This window comes from Garra rufa, chromosome 14, assembly GCF_049309525.1.
Source record: "Garra rufa chromosome 14, GarRuf1.0, whole genome shotgun sequence".
NCBI lineage: Eukaryota > Metazoa > Chordata > Actinopteri > Cypriniformes > Cyprinidae > Garra > Garra rufa.
In genome coordinates this window covers 3,812,237-3,834,864 of record NC_133374.1, presented here as the reverse complement: position 1 = coordinate 3,834,864, position 22,628 = coordinate 3,812,237, and the positions used below count along the sequence as shown (strand labels likewise).

Sequence of the window (22,628 nt, the reverse complement as noted above, 5' to 3'; positions counted from 1 at the left end):
TTTTTTTGAGTTTCATGCATTTAAATAAAGCTAAATAAATAATATTTGTTAGAGCAGGACGATATTTGGCTGAGATAAAACTATTAAAAAAAAATTTATCTGAGGGTGCAAATATTGAGAAATTTGCATTTAAAATTGTCCAAATTAAGTTCTTAGTAATGCATATTACTAATCCAAAATTACATTTGATATATTTACGATAGGGAATTTACAAGATATCTTCATGGACCATGATCTTTACTTAATATCCTAATGATTCTTGGCATAAAAGAAAAATCAATGACCCATACAATGTATTTTTGGCTATTATATTATGATTATTTTAAATTAATTTTAGAATTTGTTTTATTTTTATTATTTTAAAATAAGTTAAAATTATTAATATTATAAAATAAAAATAATTTTTAAAAATTAAATTAAATAAAAATATTGTATGGACTCGTATGGGCTATTTTTAATATGCTGTTCAGAAGCCTGACAAACAGAAGCTGTAACATTCTGCTAAACATCTCCTTTCGTATTTCACAGGAAGTTTGAATGCCATGAGGTTGAATAAATGAAGAACGAGCTGTTATTTATAGTTGAACTAGTCTTGTAAACTAAGGTATACGGTTGGAATCCACACTGAGAACCAGCTCGTTGTTGTTCGTATGATCCTAACTGACCTCTCACCTCTTAAGAAACCTCTTTCAGTTGTCACATCCCACATAATCTGTATAAGGTGGTTATTCTAAATATGTTTTCTTGTTGTTGATATTGGTGCATGCATGTTTGTCAGTGTCTTTATACGCGTGTGATTGGATTAGTTGTGCATCTTCATTCCTCCTGCAAGCCAGAGACTCTAATCTCGCTGACGGGAACGAACGGTTATCGGTGGGCGGAGTCACCGCTTACAAATACCAGCCCTGAAACCCAGCGTCCTCTCACACTTTAACTCAACAAACAACATTAACAGCATCTGAACACAGACAGGTGAGTTACTGCAGCACCACCACATCACATTTACATCTATTTATTTCATTTATTACTATTAATTAGTACATTAGAAATCTCAAAAAAGATACAGTAATAATGTGGTGATAATCTAGTACTTATAATAGATATTAAGGGGAGCCATTGCAGGCAAAAACGCTGTTTTCCATGCACCTGTCAAATTTGGGATTTTGGGTTTTTCGTAAAGTGTTTTTTTTTTTTTCAGACTAGTGGAATAAAAACATCCTAAAGACACTTTTAAGCATTTCTTTTATAGCACTTTATCTATTTGTGTTAATAGACCTCAATTGCAATCCATATTTTTAAAGGCTGTTTTCTCAAAATGAGTTTTTCCTCCTACACTGAGCCATAAATCTCCACTTCAGTAGCACTTACACACACCACACTTTACCGTTTTAATCCTGTTTATATCCTGAAGGTTTTTACAGAGGGATTTGTACAAATATGATTTGCCTGATTATATACAACATTTCATTCCCCAAAAAATGGTAAAAAAAAAAAAAAAAGAGTGTTTCCTTTCTGTTCTAGGTTTTTTTTCTGAATTAGGGTGTGATAAAATGAGACCCAAAATTCCCTCTGTAAACCATTTTGACTCTAATATGTCAAATAAAGTCAACAGGAATTTTTAAACTCACTTCATCCAGTGTTTAGATTTTTGAACTAGAAATGTATGCAAATGAGTGCATATTTAATTTAATAATGCATCATTTGCATATTTAAACCTAACATTTTAGAAACGTTGTAATACAAAAAATGTTTGCAATTATCAATGTAATCAATAAACTGAGTTAGTAAGGTTATAACTATTAGTTAATATTTTTACCCTATTCACCTGCAGTGTCTCGCCTTAATATAATAATTGGTGATAGATAGATAGATAGATAGATAGATAGATAGATAGATAGATAGATAGATAGATAGATAGATAGATAGATAGATAGATGGATGTCATTGTGTTTGTAGAGGTGATACACTAGATTAGTGAAGTGAGTCATCGGCTCAGATCTGAAACTGCTGATGAGCGTCTGTATGATTACAGATACAAATTTGCTTCTCATAATATTATGCTTACAATTTTTAGAAAATCAACTGCTGATAATGAATATTAAAGAATTACTCCACTTTCAAAATAAAAAATCTCCTGATAAATTACTCACCCCCTTGTCATCCAAGATGTTCATGTCTTTCTTCAGTTGCAAAGAAATTGTTTTTTGAGGAAAACATTCCAGGATTGTGGACTTTAATGGTGGATTATAGGTTAAAAATGCAGTTTCAGTGCAGCTTCAAAAGACTCTAAACAATCACAGCTGAGGAATAAGGGTCATATCTAGTGAAACGATTGGTTATTTTCTAAAATAAAAATTACAATTTATGCACTTTTTAACCTCAAATGCTCATCTTGTCTCTCTTCCTTAATTGTTTTCTACTGGTTAAAGAGATCACATGTCGCAGTTTCTTGTTTTCCTTTGTCTTTGGAGTTTTATAAGCTGTTTGTGCATAGATAGGATTAAAGTCTCAAACCCAAAGAGATATTTATTATAAAAGTTAAGACTCAGCCACGCCTCCCTAAAATGGCTCGTTCATACACGCCCCACTGGTCCACTTCAAGGGGTGAGTAAATTAGCATAACACCGCCCATATGTGTATATATATAAAAGAAAGAGCATGTTGACACCTACCCTTACCACCAAAGCTGTCCCTAACCTTACACATATCCCACCTTAATAGAAGCAAAAGTGTTTTGCAATGCAATATGAACACATTAAGTACATTGGACTTATTTTTTGACGTGAGTCCATAATAATTAAGGCCATCTACTATAAAGTGTGACCATTATACTTTTTTTTTAGGAAAATGGACAATTGTTTTGCTAGATAAGACCCTTATTCCTCGGCTGGGATCGGGACTTCAGAGCAGGTTTACGAATCATTTAATTCAGATCAGGATTTTGGAGCAGTTTCGAGAATCTTTATTTTAATTTTTTTTTCTTAAACAGTAGAGAACATCAAACAATTAAAGCAGTACAGTTATAAAAACAAAACGTAGAAAAAAGAATGAAAGTGTACACATACAAATTTCGCAAGAAACGTAACAGTGGTTTCACTTTATGTTTGCCTTATTAGTATATTTTTATATATCTTTATTTCAAATTGTAAAGATAAGACATTGTTTGATAAGTAAGAAGTTTGACGTCCTTAAGTTGAAATCCAAAAAGTAGTCGTTGAAAGTCTTGGAATTTCCTTTTTCAATATCTGTATCTTAATGTTGATTTTAACATTTACTAATAATACATTATTAAAGGAGTAGTTCACTTTCAGAACAGAAATGTACAGATAATGTAGTCACCCGCTTGTCATCCAAGATGTCCATGTCTTTCTTTCTTCAGTCGTAAAGGAATTATGCTTTTTAAAGGAAAACATTTCAGGATTTCTCTCCATATAATGGACTTCTATGGTGCCCCTGAGTTTGAAATGATCTAAACGATCCCAGCCGACATTTACATTTACAACTTATACACTTTTTAATCTCAAATGCTCATCTTGCCGACCTAGATACGTTTTTTTTTTTTTTTTTTTTTTTTTTTCAAACACATACAAAACACAATTTTTACAAAATCTCTCGTTGAGAGACTCCTGTTCAGAACATAGTTAAACACGGAACAAATTTCACTAAAGAAAGAGAAAAAAATATATATATAAAAAAAAATAAATAAATAAATAAAGTAAGCAAAGGCACTTCAGTCCATAAGGCAAGTCAAAGTTGTTCACATACATATATTGTCCTCAATCTTCATATATTCTTAAAATAAAGTTTCATGGACGCTTAGCAAGTTTCAATGACAAATATTTTGAGACATCTTCACATAAAGAATAATTGTTATCACTGGAGTTTTTTTTTAAAAACCATTAGGGATGGATTTTTATTTTGCCATTTACATTTATGAGTATGGTATTTACCCATCCGAGCTAGATAAGATGAGCATTTGAGGTTAAAAAGTATATAAGTTGTAATTTTTTTTTTAATTTTTTTTTGGAAAATAACCCATCATTTTGTTAGATAAGACCAGTGTTGTTTTCGTCAACGATGACGATGACAAAATCATTTCGTTGACGCAACTTTTTTTCATGACGATAACGAGACGATGACGAGATAAAAATGGCTCGTTGATGACTAAAACATGACGAGACGTGTGTGAGTTTTCGTTGGCGAGACGAGAATAGACAAAAATGTTAGTGGGTGGTCCGTCAGACGTTTAAAATGCATGACATTTCTGCTTATTGTGCATGCCAATTAAAACCTAAGAAGTATCTGCCGCTATGGCAAGGCGTTTTAGCATTAAATACTCTATTAGTGACACTACCCAACAGCAAAATACTTACTGACCTACATTAATTTGTTAAAAGACTACTTTTCCCCCTTTTTTTGACTAAAACTAGACTAAAACCTTTATGACTTTTCGTCGACTAAAATTGGACTAAAACTATCACATATAGAAGTGACTGAAATGTGACTAAAACTAATAAGCATTTGAGTCCAAAAGACGAAGACTAAGACTAAATCTAAGATGGTTGTCAAAAACAACACTGGATAAGACTCATCTTCCTCGGCTGGGATCATTTAGAGCCCTTTGAAACTGCATTTTTAACCTTCAATCCATTGAGCACCACTAAAATCCACTATATGGAGAAAAATCCTGGAATGTTTTCCTCAAAAAACATAATTTCTTTGCGACTGAAGAAACAAAATACATGAACATCTTGGATGACGTGGTGGTGAGTAATTTATCAGGAAATTTTTAGTTTGAAAGTGGATTAATCCAACATTCATAGCCTTCCTGAGGCTCAAACAGTAGGTCATAGGTTCGAATCCCAGAAAAAAAAAAGAACTAATCAAATGCATATTTCAGAAAAAAAAAACTTATTGATTCTCAGGCAAATTTTAGAATAGAAGACAGAATACAACTCTGTACAGAATCAACATTTTACTCTGTTAACAAACCCAACCCAAACTAATCCCCAGCTACCTTAGGGTCCCGGCTTGGCTATCATTAAATACAATTAAAGCCTCCATCTTTACATAATAAAGAGAAAATTAAATAAAATAAAACAAAAATGGATAAATTCAGTCAATAAATGCAATCTGCAATCTTGAATAAAATAAAAGTCACTTTAGATCTGCCAAATGCAGAAAAGATAAGTAATTCCTGATTTATTTCTGCTTCAGCTGTCAGAATGAGTCCCAAACACGTCATCTACAAGAAACTCTCCAGAGACAAATCTGTGAGTATCTGTCCATCCATTTAGTTTAGTTTTTCATCCATATTTTTGTTTCATTGTATCCTTTGATCCTTCTGTTTTTTTTCCCCAATGATTTTTGTTGTGTACATGGTGCAAGTTGTGTTGCTCATCAGTGATTGGTTAACCGTGTGTGATGTCACAGGTGGGCGTGTACATGGGGAAGCGGGATTTCGTGGATCACTGTGATTTTGTTGATCCTGTTGGTGAGTTAAACAGCTAATCATGGCTCTCAGTGTGCATTCACAACCAGTCTTTAATAATAATAATAATGCATAATATTAGGGATGCAACAATATTATCAATATCATGGTATTGAGATAGCAAAACTGTCTCGATATTAACGTGGTCACATGATGATACAACATAAACTGCCTGCTCAAATGTTTGGGATCAGTAAGATTTTTTATGGTTTTTAAAGATTTTTTTATGCTCATTAGAGCTGCATTTATTTGATTAGAAATACAGAAAACGGTGTAATATTGTGAAATATTATTTTAATTAAAAATAACTGTTTTTTTATGTGAATATATTTTAAATTTAATAATAATTTATTCCTGTGATACAAAGCTACATTTTCAGCATCAATTTTTTACTTTTTTTATTATTTTTTTTTATTTTTATTGTTATTAAATTTTTTGGGGATTTTAGTATTTGTATAGTTAGTATTATTAGGATTAGTATAATTTTAGGTAAAGTTTTAGTAATTCTGTTCCATGATTTTGTCATTTTATATTTTTTCTTTAAATTTAGATTATTTATATATATATATATCTGTTGTAATTGTAGTTACGTTTATTTATTTATACATTTAGATTTTTTTTTTTTTCAGGTAAAGTTTTTTCAAATATTGTTTTTTAATTTTTTATTTACATTTTATTTCTTTAAATTTTAATTTAGGTAAAGTTTTAGTAATTCTGTTCCATGATTTTGTCATTTTATATTTTTTCTTTAAATTTAGATTATTTATATATATATATATCTGTTGTAATTGTAGTTACGTTTATTTATTTATACATTTAGATTTTTTTTTTTTTCAGGTAAAGTTTTTTCAAATATTGTTTTTTAATTTTTTATTTACATTTTATTTCTTTAAATTTTAATTTAGGTAAAGTTTTAGTAATTCTGTTCCATGATTTTGTCATTTTATATTTTTTCTTTAAATATAGATTTAGTTATTTATTGCATGTATAATATTTAATATTTTTATCCGTTGTAATTAGATTTATTTATTTATATATTTAGTTTTTTTTAGGTAAAGTTTTTTTCAAATATATATATTTGTTATTTTTTAAATTGAATTTATTTAAATTTTAATTTTAGTTAAAGTTTTAGTAATTCTGTTCCATGATTTTGTCATTTCATATTTTTTCTTTATATATAGATTTAGTTATTTATTGCATATATAATATTTAATATTTTTATCCGTTGTAATTTTATTTATTTATATATTTAGTTTTTTTAGGGAAAGTTTTTTTCAAATATATATATTTGTTATTTTTTAAATTGAATTTATTTAAATTTTAATTTTAGTTAAAGTTTTAGTAATTCTGTTCCATGATTTTGTCATTTTATATTTTTTCTTTATGTATAGATTTAGTTATTTATTGCATATATAATATTTAATATTTTTATCCGTTGTAATTTTATTTATTTATATATTTAGTTTTTTTAGGGAAAGTTTTTTTCAAATATATATATTTTTATTTTGTTAAATTGAATTTATTTAAATTTAAATTTTAGTTAATGTTTTAGTATTGTTCCATGATTTTGTCATTTTATATATTTTTTGCTTTAAATTTAGATTCAGTAATTTATTGCACATATAATATTTAATATTTTTATGTGTTGTAATATTAGTTACGTTTATTTATATATATATATATATTTTTTTTTTCAGGTAATTTATTTTTCTAATATTGTTTGTTTTTATTTTTTGTTTTATTTATTTAAATTAAATTTTAGTTAAAGTTTTAGTAATTCTGTTCCATGATTTTGTAATTTATGGATCTGTTTATTACTTTGTATATAGTTTTTAACAAAGAAAAAGTTGAAAAGAATGCTTTATTTAAAATAGAAATCTTTTGTAACAATATAAACAAGCACCTAAATGTACATTTAAAGTCAGCACATTTATTAATTTCAAAGAAATTAATACTTTTATTCACCCAGGCTGTGTTAAATTGATTAAAAGTGATAGTAAAGACTTATATTGTTAGAAAAGTTTTACATTTTGAATAGATTCTGTTATTTTTAAGCTTTTATTCATCAAGAATCCTGAAAAAAGAATCACAGGTTCTAAAAAAATTTGTTTCATTAGTTTGATCATTTGGAGGCCTTCATTTGCATTATACAGTAGACTTTATAACATTAAATCAATCTAAACAATCATACTGATGGTCTATTTGTCTTGTGTGTCAGATGGCGTTGTGCTGATCGACCCTGAGCTGGTGAAAGGGAAGAAAGGTGAGACAGACGTTTGCAGAAGATGGCAGTGCTGAGCTGCTTATCACACCTGTGTCTATGAATTAAAGCCTGTGCATTTGTCTCCTCTAGTCTACGTCATGCTCTCCTGTACGTTCCGGTACGGTCGGGATGATATGGATGTGCTGGGAATAGCGTTTCGCAGGGATATCTTCCTGTGTACTCGACAGGTCTATCCTCCTCTGCAGGACAAAGAACGCAGTGTTCACACCAAAGTACAGGAGAAGATCTTGCGCAAACTCGGAGACAATGCATATCCCTTTTTCTTTGAGGTGAAAATCAGTCTGGGTCGCTTTTATTCATGAAAACAGCACAGCAGTTTTACAAAACTTTAACTTTGAGTGTTGTGATTTCTAAAAATGCATGTTTTCTCTTAGTTTCCAGATAACCTGCCATGTTCAGTGTGTCTGCAGCCTGGGCCGACGGACGTAGGAAAGGTTAATATTATAACCATAAACATTCTTTTTTTTTTTTTTTTTTTTTTTTTTTTTACATTTTATTTATTTAAATGTAAATTGCAGTTAAAGTTTTAGCAATTCTGTTCCAGGATTTTGTAATTTTTTCTTTAAATTTAGATTTACTTATTTATTGCAAATATAATATTTTATATTTTTATCCATTGTAATTTTAGTTATGTGTATTTATATATTTAGATTTAGCTATTTATTGCATATATAATATTTTATATTTTTATCTGTTGTAATTTTAGTTAAGTTTATTTATTTAGATTTTTTTTAGATTTTCTTTTTCCAGGTAAAGTGTTTTTTAAATATTGCTTTTTTTTTTTCAATTTTAGTTAAAGTTTTAGTAATTCTGTTCCATGATTTTTGTAAATATATATTTTTCTTTAAATTTAATTTAGTTATTAATTGTGTATATAATATTTAATATTTTTATCTGTTGTAATTTTAGTTAAGTTTATTTAGATTTTTTTTAGATTTTCTTTTTCCAGGTAAAGTTTTTTTTTAATTTTTTTAATTTTTTTTTTTTTTTCAATTTTAAAGTTTTAGTAATTCTGTTCCATGATTTTTGTAATTATATATTTTTCTTTAAATTTAATTTAGTTATTAATTGCGTATATAATATTTAATATTTTTATCTGTTGTAATTTTAGTTTAGTTTATTTATTTATATATTTAGATTTTTTTTTTTTTTTCAGGTAAAGTTTTTTTTAAAATATTGGTTTGTTTTAATTTTTTTAATTGTAGTTAAAGTTTTAGTAATTCTGTTCCATAATTTTGTCATTTTATATTTTTTATATAAAATTTAGATTTAGTTATTTATTGCATATATAATATTTTATTTATCTATCCGTTGTAATTTTAATTTAAGTTTATTATAGTAAAATTTTAGTTTATTTATTTATATATTTAAAAAAAAAATCCAGGTAGAGTTTATTTCAAATATGTGACCCTGGACCGCAAACCAGTCTTAAGTCGCTGGGGTATATTTGTAGCAATAGCCAAAAATACATTGCATGGGTCAAAATTATTGATTTTTCTTTTATGCCAAAAATCATTAGGAAATTAACTAAAGATCATATTCCATTAATAATTTTTGTAAAATTACGACTGTAAATATATCAAAATGTAATTTTTGATTAGTAATATGCATTGTTAAGAACCTAATTTGGACAACTTTAAAGGTGATTTTCTCAGTATTTAGATTTTTTTTGCACCCTCAGATTTCTGATTTTCAAATAGATGTATCTCGGCCAAATATTGTCCTATCCTAACAAATCACACATCAATAGAAAGCTTATTTATTGAGCTTTCATATGATGTATACATCTCAGTTTTTGTCAAATTTAACCTTATGACTGGTTTTGTGGTCCAGGGTCACATATATTTTTTTCTGCTTTTAGTTTTAGTTAACTGTAATAACCCTGGTTTAAAATGTATTTGTGATTCACTGAAGCACAAATGTTTGTTTGTGCAGCATTGTGCAGTGGAGTTTGAAGTGAAGGCATTTTGTGCAGAAAATCAAGATGAAAAAGCCCAGAAGAGGTGAGAAGTGTCACAAGCACACAGAACAACATACAACCCCATAAAAGAACAAAATCAGACCAGTACAAGACACTTCAAGGCCCAGACCAGGTCATTGCAAAATATAAACTGCATCACAAAGTCCTGCGTCGTGGGGGGAAAAATTGCTGATTTGTTTAAAAAATGGCTAATATTACACAGAATTTAAAAATATCAATGCAAACTGTTTTTTCCCCCCCACAAAATTAAGATTTCTTCAAATTATATATATAGTCTCAAGAACAAGTCAGATGTCAAAAGTTTTAAATGAAAAGGAAGTATCTAAAATGTATCATTTAACTTATATTCTAGGAAAGTACTACAACCTTTGGAACATGGAAAAGAAAACTTTTAGTGAATTACTGTAATTGTGCACTGTACATACAGTAAAGGAAATATTGGCAAAATCTCATCTGTAGAAGTAAGGCTTACTACAAACATACTACAAACTTTGTAACATGAAAAAAAAACCTTTTAGCTTTTTACAATTTTTTCATGGAAATATTTGTGTACTGTACGGACAGTAAGAGAGAAATTGGAAGTATTGTCTAAGGCGAGACATTGGCAAAATGTATTTATTCAGTTTGCCCACTAGGCATTTACTATGTCCTGTAAACATTAATATGAATGAATTATTGGACTAAGTTTTGTACTGTAAAGTAAATTTGCAGATGATCCCTGAAGCAGCCTAGTCGATTAGTTCGCTTTCAATGCACAGATAATGTACTCACCCTCTTGTCATCCAAGATGTTAATGTCTTTCTTTCCTCAGTCGTAAAGAAATTATGTTTTTTTGAGGAAAACATTTCAGGATTTCTCTCTTATAATGGATATGGATGGCGCCCCGAAGTTTGAACTTCTGAAATGCACTTTTAAACGATCCCAGTCGAGGAGGAAGGGTCTTATCTAGCAAAACGATCGGTTATTTTCTAAACAAATTGACAATTTATATACTTTTTAATCTCAAATGCTGGTCTTGTCTGGTCTCTGCGCAGTGAATATGTAGTCAGTAGAATCTGGGTCAATGCAGTTAGGGGACGTCTAAAAACTCCCATCTCGTTTATGTCTTCAATGTCAAAATCGTCTTATAATGCTGTTTTTACCTTTTTTTTTTTGTAAAGGGAGTTTCAGTTTCTTTGTATGTTCACTTTTTAAACACAATGTCTGTATTTTTGCAGCGATCTAAGGCGATTTTGAAGTTAGGGAAGAAAACGAGATGGGAGTTTTTAGACGTACCCTAACTGTATTTACCCGAATCACACACACTTTGCATGTGCTGTGCAGAGATGAGACAAGACCAGCATTTGAGGTTAAAAAGTATATAAATTGTCAATTGGTTTTCACTAGATAAGACCCTTCTCCTCGACTGGGATCGTTTAGAGCCTTTTGAAGCTGCATTTAAACTGCATTTCGGAAGTTCAAACTTCGGGGCGCCATCCATATCCATTATTAAGAGAGAAATCCTGAAATGTTTTCCTCATAAAAACATAATTTCTTTACGACTGAAGAAAGACATGAACATCTTGGATGACAAGGGGGTGATTATCTGTACATTTTTGTTCTGAAAGTGAACTAATCCTTTAAAGATGACAGAACAACACAACATTAGAACGACAGAATAAGATGACGCACTGTAAAAAGTTTTCACCTGATTCAACTTAAAAACTTAAGTTTAGCAGCTGCCTTAAAATTTTAAGTTGAATCAACTTAAAAACTACAAGTCAGATTTTTAAGTCATTACAATAAAATGAGTTTTTAAGTTGAAACTGGTGAAAACTTACAGTGCAGTAAAGATGACCAAAAGGAAAAACAACAGAGAAATCGATGGCAGGGCGACAGATTAAGACAACGTCAACAGACTACATGCACATCAACATATTCAGATTTACCTGAACAAGTAGGCAATGACTGTAGACAAAGACAAATGTGTAGTACAAAGCACAAAGCAGTCAACTCTTTTTTTTTTTTTTTTTTTTTTTTTTTTTTTTGGCACATTTGGAACCTCATATTGAGAGCCCTGTAACCAAAATCACAAGATCCAGACTCCAGCTGTTTGCACAATGCACTCCATCTCTGTCTTTCTGCAGGAGTTCAGTCCGGTTGGCCATCAGAAAGATCCAGTATGCTCCAGACACAAGCGAGGCGGCTCCAACGGCCGAAACCACCTGTGAATTCATCATGTCTGATAAACCGCTGCACATGCGGGTCACTCTGGAGAAAGAGGTGAGAAGTCTTTCCTCAGAATGGATGCAATTTTTGACAAGTGCATCCATAAATAAACATTCAATCCATAGATAAACATGAATAAATTCATTAAACCCGTGACTGTTGAATTTTCAGACATATTACCATGGAGAGGAGATCAACATCAGCGTTGATGTCGACAACAGCTCCAACAGGAACGTGAAGGACTTGTCGATCTCGGGTACGAAAACACTTTTTGCTTTAAAACTGATGCGTGTGTTTTCAGTGTTACTGAGTGTTTTCTCTGTTTCTCTGACAGTGGAGCAGATCACTAATGTGGTGCTTTACTCTAATGACAAATACGTCAAAACTGTGGCCAATGAGGAAACCACGTGAGTACAAACACACCATTATTATACTTGGAGGCGGAGCCTGTGATGTCACATGATCTTATGACATAATAAATGAGCTTGCATAAAAATTAAATATACATTTTAAAAATTCTTGAATGTAAGGTTGTTTCAGTAACACTTTTTCTAGTTATAAAACATTATAATGGTATTTCTAAGGCATTATAATCAATGCATAATGCATTATAGAAACCTTATAATATGTTATATCAGCTCATGAATAATTATAACAACATTTATAATACATTATAATACTTGAGTATTTGAGGTTTAGCTTTAAGATTATGATTATTTATAACACACAATGGACAGTATATTAAATCTACTTCATTTATAATGGACTGTATCATGTTACATTTATTTTTTGCGTTATTGTACATTTTATTTTGATGTTCCTCTTAGTCTATTGACTATAAGCAAGTTTACATGTCAACTAACACTCCTTAGAGTATTAGTAGATTTTAGATTTGAGGTTAGGCTAGTTAGCAGGTTTACTTATGATCAGGGTCTTTTGGGGAACCATCAAAATACAGTGTTAGCATATATTTTGCATACTACTAATAATAATTACTGCTAGATGACATGCAGTTGCAGAATTATTTATCAAAAGCTGTCTAAAGGGTATCAAAATAATCAAACTGATAATACAAATGTGTCATATTACACATTTATCTGATCTGATACCTGATATTATGGCTATTTGAGAAATATTATTATTATAATTACTTATAAGTGGTCTTCGTATGATTTAAGTAAAGTGGCATGATGTGAGACTTATAATAAGTTATATCTATGAGGAGGTAATCGTAGTCTTAAAAGCTATAACCACAAATAAGTGAAAATTATAATACATTAAAACTGTTCTTATGAATATTAATGAGATGATACAACATACTATAAGGTTTTTTGCATTATGCATTGAATGCATTATGCATTCATTATAATGCCTTAGGAATACCCTTATGTATTATAAATACGGGCTTCATAGAAAGTGTTACCCTTATTTCTGTATTTATAATAGTAATAACATTTCACAATATTGAGCTTTTTATACTGTATTTTAAATGGAATATTTATACATTTTCAAAATGTATGAAAGTTTAAAAGTGACAGTAAAGGCAATTATAATGTAACAAAAGATTCTGATTTCAAATAAATGCTGTTCTTTTGAACTTTATATTCATCGACGAATCCCAAAAAATGAAATGTATCACATTTTCCACAAACACATTTGGGAGCACAACTGTTTTCAACATTGATAATAATCATAAATGTTTCTTGAGTAGCAAATCAGCATATTAGAATGATTTCTGAAGGATCATGTGACATTTTACTTAATATTCACATAGAAAACAGTGATTTAAAATTGTAATAATATTTCACAGTATTGCAGTTTTTACTGTATTTTTGGTCAAGTATATGATACTTCTTTCAAAGACATAAAAAAATCTTCCTGACCCCAAACGGTAGTGTCTCACAATACTTACCATATTATGTATCACCATACACCAAACATATTACTGTGTAATATTACCCTGGCATTTAATTACCAAAAAAGGTCAAATTTGCCACGATAGGATTTCTAATAAATTTTTCTAAGGGAGTGACTGTAAATCTGACGTCTTTCTTTCCTGTAACAGCTGTAATGCATCTCTCTGCATTTTCTTCCTCTTCTGGAAAGTTGGGGGAACACAATAGTGGAGTTTTTTTTGTTCGTTGATGGTTTCATTTGCTCCACTGAGTTTGTCTCAGTGTATTCTGAGATTTTAGATTCTGCTCCAAATGAGGTATATGTGACTCTGGATGACTATAGCATGGATATATTTGTAGCAATAGCCAAAAATACATTGTATGGCTCAAAATGATAAATTTTTCTTTTATGCCAAAAATCATTAAAATATTAAGTAAAGATCATGTCCATGAAGATATTTTGTAAATTTCTCACCGTAAATGCATCAGAACTTACTTTTGATTAGTAATATGCATTGCTAAGAACTTGATCCCTTTTAAATTTAGATTTTTTTTTTGCACCCTCAGATTCCAGATTTTCAAATAGTTGTATCTCAGCCAAATATTGTTCTATTGTATCATTGGAAAGCGTATTTATTCAGCTTTCAGAATAAACAGGGTCGCATATTGGAATGATGCTGTGTTATTTTGACTTGTAATCAGTGTTACAAGTAACGTAATAATATTACTTTTTCCAAGTAACCAGTAAAGTAACGCATTACTTTTTAATTGACAAGAAAATATCCGAGTTACTTTTTCAAATAAGTAACGCCAGTTACTTTTCCCCCCCATTGATTGATTTGAAGCTCTCCTGTCCTCATCTTGAGAGAAATCAGGAGTAAGATGTTACTTTAGTTCTAGAATAAATGTGAACATGCATTAATTCATCTCACCTGCTAAAAAAGCAGATGCAGTTTTCACCAAAATGAATAAAAATCTGCAATAATTAAATATGTTAAATAGTACAAATGTCCTTTATGTATTTAATGCCATTTTATTAACCGATGTATTTGCTGCCGATCTTCGATGATCCCATTCATCCATACTAATAAGCAAAAATGACTCAAGATAATCTCACATTTGTTTTCCTTTTTATTGCCGATGAGTTGAATTTTTTTGTACTGCGGTCTATTGTACAGACGTGAATTTATTTTTCTCTAAGTCTAAGGATTTTGGTGTGAAAAGGCTTTTACATTTGACAAAAATAGAACTTTTTATATTAAAAACAAGCAAGCCCTGCCCAGATTTCAAAAGTAACACAAAAGTAACGTAACGCATTACTTTCCATAAAAAGTAACTAAGTAACATAATCAGTTATTTTTTAAGGATTAACTCAATATTGTAATGCATTAATTTTAAAAGTAACTTTCCCCAACACTGCTTCTAATATAGGATTATAAAGAGTTTAAAGCTTTTTATGTTGTCTTAAAATGATCACTGGGTTCAAATGTAACATTTGGGGATGTCACTGTCAGAATGTTACATTTATGTATCGTTAATCCAGCATTTGTGTTCTATTTATGATGTCACAGGGACACTGTGCCGTCTTGTACGAGTCTGAAGAAGGTTTACACCCTCTGTCCTCTACTGGACAATATCCACGATAGACTCGGACTGGCTCTGGATGGAAAACTAAAGCATGAGGACACTAACCTGGCCTCCTCCAGCATGTGAGTGCAGAACATGATTTTTCAAAGTGGAGTATGTCTACAAGAAAATACTTCTTTAGTCATTCTACTTCATTTTTAATTCATTATTTTGTTGTTTCATTGTAATTGTGACTCTGGAACACAAAACCAATCTTAAGTAGCTCTGGTATATTTTTAGCAATGTATGGGTCAAAATTGACCATTTTTCTTTTATGCCGAAAATCATTAGGATATTAAATAAAGATCATGCTCCATGAAGATATTTTGTACATTTCCTACCGTAAATGTGTCAACTTAATTTTTGCATTGCTAAGAACTTCATTTGGAAAATTTTCTCAGTATTTAAATTTTATTTTGCACCCTCAGATTCTAGATTTTTACCATAAAAAGTGACCCTTATTGACTGGTTTTGTGGTCCAGGGTGTCTTAAAGGAATAGTTTTTCTATTTGCAGAAATGTGCTCATCTCAGGCCATCCAAGATGTAGCTGAGTTTGTTTCTTCATCAGATTTGAAGAAGTGTGTCATTACATCACTTGCTCACCAATGGATCAACAATGGAGTGAATGGGTGCCGTCAGAATTAGAGTCCACACTGAAAAAAATTATTTTCTTACTTAGATTTTTATCTTGTTTCCAATCAAAATATCTAAAAATTCTTAAATCAGGAAGGATTTTCTAGACAAGTAAAAATTATTGTCTTGTTTTCAGTAAAAATGAGACATATTTCAAGCAGAAAACAGGATTATTTTTCTTACCCCATTGCCAGATTATTTTGCTTGTTTTAAGCTTGTTTTTTTTTCTGAAAACAAAACAGCAATTTTAGCTTGTCTAAAAAAAAATCCTTCTTTATTTAAAAAGTTTAAGATGGCTGGAAACAAGACAAAAAATCTAAGTAATAAAAGCACTTTTTGCAGTGCAAACAGCTGATAAAAAATCACAACAATCCCCAAGTAATCCACACCACTCCAGTCCTTCAATTAACATCTTGAGAACCCAAAAGATGTGTATTTGTAAGAAACAAATCTACCATTAAGATATATTTTTAAGAAGTTTTAACCTTCAAACAGTTGCTTCTGGCTAAAATACAATACTGCACAAAAATTCTTTTCCTACTTAGATTTTTGTCTTGTTTCCAGCCAAAATATCTAAATATTCTTAAATCAGGAAGGATTTTCTAGACAATTAAAAATTATTGTCTTGTTTTTAGTAAAAACAAGTCAAAATTGAGTGATTTTTGCTTAGAACAAGCAAAATAATCTGCCAGTGGGGTAAGTAAAATTATTCTTCTTATTTCAAGCAGAAAACAGGATTATTTTTCTTACCCCACTGCCAGATTATTTTGCTTGTTTTAAGCAAAAACTCACTTAATTTAGACTTTTTTTCTGACAACAAAACAACAGTTTTAGCTTGTCTAGAAAATCCTTTTTAATTTAAGAAGTTTTAGAAATTTTGTCTGGAAACCGGACAAAAAATCTAAGTAAGAAAAGCATTTTTTGCAGTGCATACAGCTGATAAAAACATCACAATAATCCACAAATAACCCACACCACTCCAGTCCTTCGATTAACATCCTGAGAAGCCAAAAGCTGTGTATCTGTAAGAAACAAATCCTCCGTTAAGATGTTTTTAACAGCTAAAATACAGCCCTAATCCATAATAGCGCTTCCTCCAGTGGAAAAAGTCCATCTCCTCTTGTCTCTCACATCAGAATCCAGGCACATATTTGTTTAGAGCTGTTTTTAACTGCTTGATCTGTGCAGATTTCTCTTCTGATTCAGACCAGACCACTTTTTTTCCAATGGAAGAAGTGTTCATGGATATCCTCTTTTAGCCAGAAGCAACGTTTAGAGTTAAAAATGTCTTAATGATGGATTTGTTTCTTACAAACACACAGCTTTTGTCTTCCTAAGATGTTAACTGATGGACTGGAGTGGTGTGGATTACTTTTTATCAGCTGTTTAGACTGTCATTCTGACGGCACCCATTCACTCCAGAGGATCCATTGGTGAGCAAGTGATGCAATGCTACATTTCTCCAAACCTGATGAAGAAACAAACTCATCTACATCTTGGATGACCTGACTGTGAACACATTTTCAGCAAATGTTTTTTTTTTTTTGTCTGAACTAATCCTTTAATATTCTCTCCAGTGTAAAGGATGAAGTTCTGAAGGAGATTCTGGGCATGTTGGTTGCTTATAGAGTGGTGGTGAAGTGTAACGCAGCCGGGTGAGTGAACACAAGCTGTTTTGGGTTAAGGTTCATACGTTTGCTAACCAAACTTAACTAATCTGGTTGTTATTAAAGAAGCTAATTGCTATATTTCTTCTGTCTTACAGCATGGTTGGCTCCAGGTGAGCGTTGAATCCTTGTGAAGTCGTCTCGACTTTGTGAGTGCGTACATTTGTAATTTTGTATGTAATCGTGTGTGTTTCAGTGAAGTTGCTGTGGAGGTTCCCTTCAAACTCATGCATCCCAAACCTGATCCAGGTGAGCTGAACACATTGCCAAATCAAATTTTCACAGAACCGTCCCTCAGTTTCTAAAAAACAGTCAACATTTGAAGTGGATCAAAAAAGCTCAGAGTTGTCCTAAGACAAGAACAGGTATTGGTTTTGGTTTTAGGACAACTTTGATGAAAGGTTTTGATTTCACTTTCAATGCTGACTTCTGTAAATTAAATTAAATGGAGAAAATTGTTAATAAGTCAATTTTTTCAACTGAGATTTGTAGATCATCTAAAAGCTGAATAAATAAGCTTTTCATTGATGTTTGTTTTTTAGGATAGGACTATATTTGGCCAAGAATCTGAGGGTGCAAAAAAATCAAAATACTGAGAAAATTGTCTTTAAAGTTGTCCAAAGTTGTTTTGATATATTTATGGTAGGGAATTTACAAAATATGTTCATAGAACATGATCTTTACTTCTACTTTTCTAAAGAAAAATCAATAATTGTGAAGTTTGTAAAAGTGCTCATATTAACTTACAATATCAGTTCCAGTGTTAATTTATTAATATAGCTTTTATTAGTATTTTTAATTTGTTTTTCTTTTTATGTTTTCTGTTTAAAGTTGTTTTATTATTTTTTTATTTCAGTTTTAGTTATTTTAGTGCATCAACTTAAACTGAGTGGAAATGTGAAAAGCTGCCTTTGTAACTAGCTGAAATTTGTATTTTAATGTATTTTAGTTAAGTGATGGATTTAATGGATTTATTTTAGTTGATGATAATAAGACTGATTAAATGCATTACTGTATGCATGATTTGTGTTTTTACAAACTAATAAATCAATTATTTTCTGATGTCATATAATTGTAAAGAGAATTGAATGGAATTAAAAAAACTAATATTTAAGTAGCACAGGTATATTTGTAGCAATAGCCAAAAATACACTGTATGGGTCAAAAAAAAATCTTTTATGCTAAAAATCATTAGGATACCATAAATATATTAAAACTTAATTTTTGATTAGTAATATGCATTGCTAAGAACTTCATTTGCACAACTTTAAAGGTGATTTTTTTTCAGTACTTAGATATTTTCAAATACTGTCCTATCCTAACAAACCATACATCAATGTAAGGCTGATTTATTCAACTTTCAGATGGTGCACAAATCTCATTTCAAAAAACTGACCCTTATGACCCTTATTTTGTAACCCAGGGTCACTTATTCAATAATAATATATAAATTTATATGATCAGATAAGAACACAAATTGAACTAAATTGAGGTGGATAATGAAAAACTGCTGTGTCAATCTGTATTGTATGAAGCACTATAGAAATAAATGTGACTCGACTTGATCTGATAATAACTGAATGTTATCTGCTTTATTTTCTCCCTGTTCTCTTCGTCCTAAAGAGAGGTAAGCCACAGTTATAATTTTCCATTGTAAACTGTCCATTATCTAGGTCTACATTCAGTAGGGTTCTTATGATCTTAAGCTATATGTGCTGTTATATAATACCCTCCATATAGAGTCTTCATGTCTCTGATTCCACGTGTTCGTGGTGTTCACTTCTCCGTCTTTAATCTGCAACATTGCACACACTCTTGAGATGATAAACGATCCGCGTTGGCTCTGGGAAGGGAAAGTTGAGAGCGCGAGGATCGACGATATCGGTGTCCCATCTAAATGCGATCCGTCTCTTGTGTGGAGCCCCAGTTTAGTGTCGTTCTTTCAGTAAATCTGTTGTTTGCGTTCAATAGAAACTGTATTCTGACATTAGAACAGGGGTATGTGTCACTGACATAAAACACCTTTGTTCCTGTTTTCTGATTTACTGTTTCCTCTTCATCTTCACATCTGGGATTCTATCGCCATTGATTGGGTTTCTTGTTTGTCTCTTTGTGTGTTTAGTGAAGACACAACCGACCTGGTGTTCGAGGAGTTTAAACGCTCGTATCTGAAAGGAGTCATCGGCGACGACGACGAATCTCCGGCTGAGCCTTGAGAGCCTTCTCCGAGGAGATTGCTCACGGGTGACATTCATAAGCATTTATGGATGCATGTTGCTGGGTGAGAAAAAAACAATCGACTAAATCCCCATTTATGCTGCAGTTTCCTTATAGTCACTAAAAAATTATATATACTGTAGATAAATCGATCACAGATGATGAATATTTGCATTTTGCAATTGATCCAAAATTTCTAAAATCATTGTTCAAAGTGTGAACTTAGTTTAAAATGATTTTTAGAATACTGAAATCATATCTCTGGCGCTTTCAGTAAAGCTAAACTGCTTATATAATGCATTTGATCTGTCACAAATAGATAAATTGCATAGTAAATTAGGGCAAATTCGTTTGTTCTGTTGTTATTTGCTCTGTAAATGCATTGAACTAAAATAAAACTGTTTGTGACGGCAAAACAGCTGGGTTTGCGTGGTCTTTGTGCTAAAAGATTGATCATTTTTAATGATTCCTTCATTTTCAAAGGCCTGTAACATATGAAATAAATAAAGATTCTCTTGGCCACCCTACTTGGCAAACTACAATTTCACAATTATATTAAAAAAAATTAAATATATAATACCGTAAATGCATTAAAATATATGAATAAATTATATAATTAATAACTATATCAAATTTAAATTCTATACATTTTTAGTGTACAGCGTCTTATGGCAGCAAACCAGAGATAAACTCAAACCTGTTTACCTTTAATAATCAATGCAGGAGCATTTCTTGTTGCATTAACAATAATAAATGTATTTTAATGCTTATTTGAGTATTGCATAGTTTATGCGCTATTATAGTTTTTCATTTTTACATATTTTAGTACTTTAGAACTTATTACAACAAACCTTCAACGATTTTCTTGTCAGTTGCCAAGTATTTTTCTTATTTTTTATTTATTTTATTATCAAAACTATTTTTGAAAATTTTTAATAGTTTTCATTTTATTTAATAATAACAACATTGAGTTGCTGATTGGAGTATTCCAAATCCAAATCCAAGTCACATGAGGGATGCTACTTTAGGATGCTGCCTAAGTAGACGCACTAGAAGCAAGCCAGCTATTTATTTATTTATTTATTTATTTAAAAATGGCTGAATTAAATATTCAATTAATATTCAAAAATGGCTGCTTTTCTCATTGACAATTCCTAAGGCTTTTATTCAGGTAATGCCTTGTGCATCTTAATCTGATGTGTTCAGATGAAAGTGGAAGGCAATCAAAAACAAGAAGGCGGGTTAATAGTTTACAGTTTATTGGAAATATAAGGGTAATCAATACACAGAACATGAGCATGAACATGTGTTGTGTCATATTATTCCAGGGTCATTGTTAAAATTCACAGAGCCCAGGATAACATTTGTATGGGTGGACCAGCTCTACCCCGGACCCATATAGCCAACACCATAAGAGGCTTCCCAAAATATTGTTGTGTGTCTGGATAATCCGAACTCAAAAGATGTAAGCCCAAAGTAAAAAGACTTTCTCTCTCAAACAGGTGTTTAACACTTCAATTGTGTAAAGCAACACCTTTCTTTCTTCTACCTCTCAAATACACAAACACACACATGCACCGGCCCACCCAGTTTTCCTGTTCTCGTTCTCATTTTCACTCTTGTTCGTAGTGTGTGTCCACTGAATAGCTGTTAGGATGATATAACAGCTGATTGGTGCGTTCCTGCTCATTTTTCATTCTTTACGAACATCCGGCTGAAAACATGTCTGTCAAGGGAGCGACCTCCCGACTGATCTACCTCACTGTGTATTGATGGGGGCACAATACAGCTAATCAAGTTACGAGACAAGCACTGTAAATAAACACCGCGCTTGTCCATCTGGAGAACTAATTCATTCCAAACATGAGAAAGAGAAGGCTCTCAGCCAAAGGCTCACTTCTACATAAAACTACATAAAGTGGCCTTAAGAAAGAATCTACATGAAATGTGGAACATTATAGAATCACTAGGGGTTCATGTTTTGGGGTTGAGGTTGAGAAGTGGATCATTTCAGAGTTTTGGTTAAGAGTTTAGGGTGCGAGTCTAGAATGTAGGGTGTAGTTAAAAGTTTGGGTTGAAGTTTAGAATGAGGGTGCAGGTCTAGGGAGTTGATAAAATTTAGGTTTAGAGTATTGGGTGTAGGTCTAGGGCATAGAAAAAAGTTTGGTGAATGTTTAGAATGTTGGGTGTAGGTTAACTGATTAGGGTGTAGGTCTAGGAGCCAATAAAAGGGTTGGGTAAAGGTTAACATATTAGGGTGCAGGCCTAGGGAGTTGATAAAAGTTTAGGTTATGAAGGTTGGGTGTAGGTCTAGGTGGTAGATAAACGTTTGGGTGAAGATTTAGAATGTAGGGTGTAGGTTAAGAGTCTAGGATGCAGGCCTAAGGAGTTGATAAAAGTTTAGGTTTAAAATGTTGGGTGTAGGTTAACGGTAGGGTGCAGGTCCAGGGAGTTGATAAAAGTTTAGGTTATGAAGGTTGGGTGTAGGTCTAGGGTTTAGATAAAGTTTGGGTAAGAGTTTAGAATGTTGGGTGTAGGTTAAGGGTCTAGGGTGCAGGTCCAGGGAGTTAATAAAAGTTTAGGTTTAAAATGTTGGGTGTAGGTTAACATTAGGGTGCAGGTCCA

The 22,628-nt window shown here is 31.2% G+C and overlaps 1 protein-coding gene across 1 annotated transcript; it reads left to right on the top strand.

The window, feature by feature from the left end:
- The first annotated feature begins 914 nt into the window (after positions 1 to 914).
- On the top strand, positions 915 to 20,419 carry sagb (S-antigen; retina and pineal gland (arrestin) b). Its single transcript, XM_073817767.1, has 14 exons — positions 915 to 972; positions 5,218 to 5,273; positions 5,434 to 5,494; positions 7,710 to 7,754; positions 7,845 to 8,044; positions 8,150 to 8,209; positions 9,711 to 9,778; positions 11,883 to 12,018; positions 12,136 to 12,220; positions 12,299 to 12,371; positions 15,431 to 15,568; positions 17,697 to 17,774; positions 17,885 to 17,899; positions 17,983 to 20,419. The coding sequence occupies exons 2-14, from the start codon at positions 5,226 to 5,228 to the stop codon at positions 18,089 to 18,091; spliced, it is 1,116 nt and encodes a 371-aa protein (XP_073673868.1). The 5' UTR covers positions 915 to 972; positions 5,218 to 5,225; the 3' UTR covers positions 18,092 to 20,419.
- The last annotated feature ends 2,209 nt before the right edge of the window (positions 20,420 to 22,628 follow it).

Bases quoted from the DNA above. Each gene is read 5' to 3' on its own strand.
- sagb (XM_073817767.1), top strand. From the start codon at position 5,226: ATGAGTCCCAAACACGTCATCTACAAGAAACTCTCCAGAGACAAATCT. The intron at 5,495-7,709 runs GTGAGTTAAACA...CTTGTGTGTCAG, and splicing joins TGATTTTGTTGATCCTGTTG to ATGGCGTTGTGCTGATCGAC. The intron at 12,221-12,298 runs GTACGAAAACAC...TTTCTCTGACAG, and splicing joins GAAGGACTTGTCGATCTCGG to TGGAGCAGATCACTAATGTG.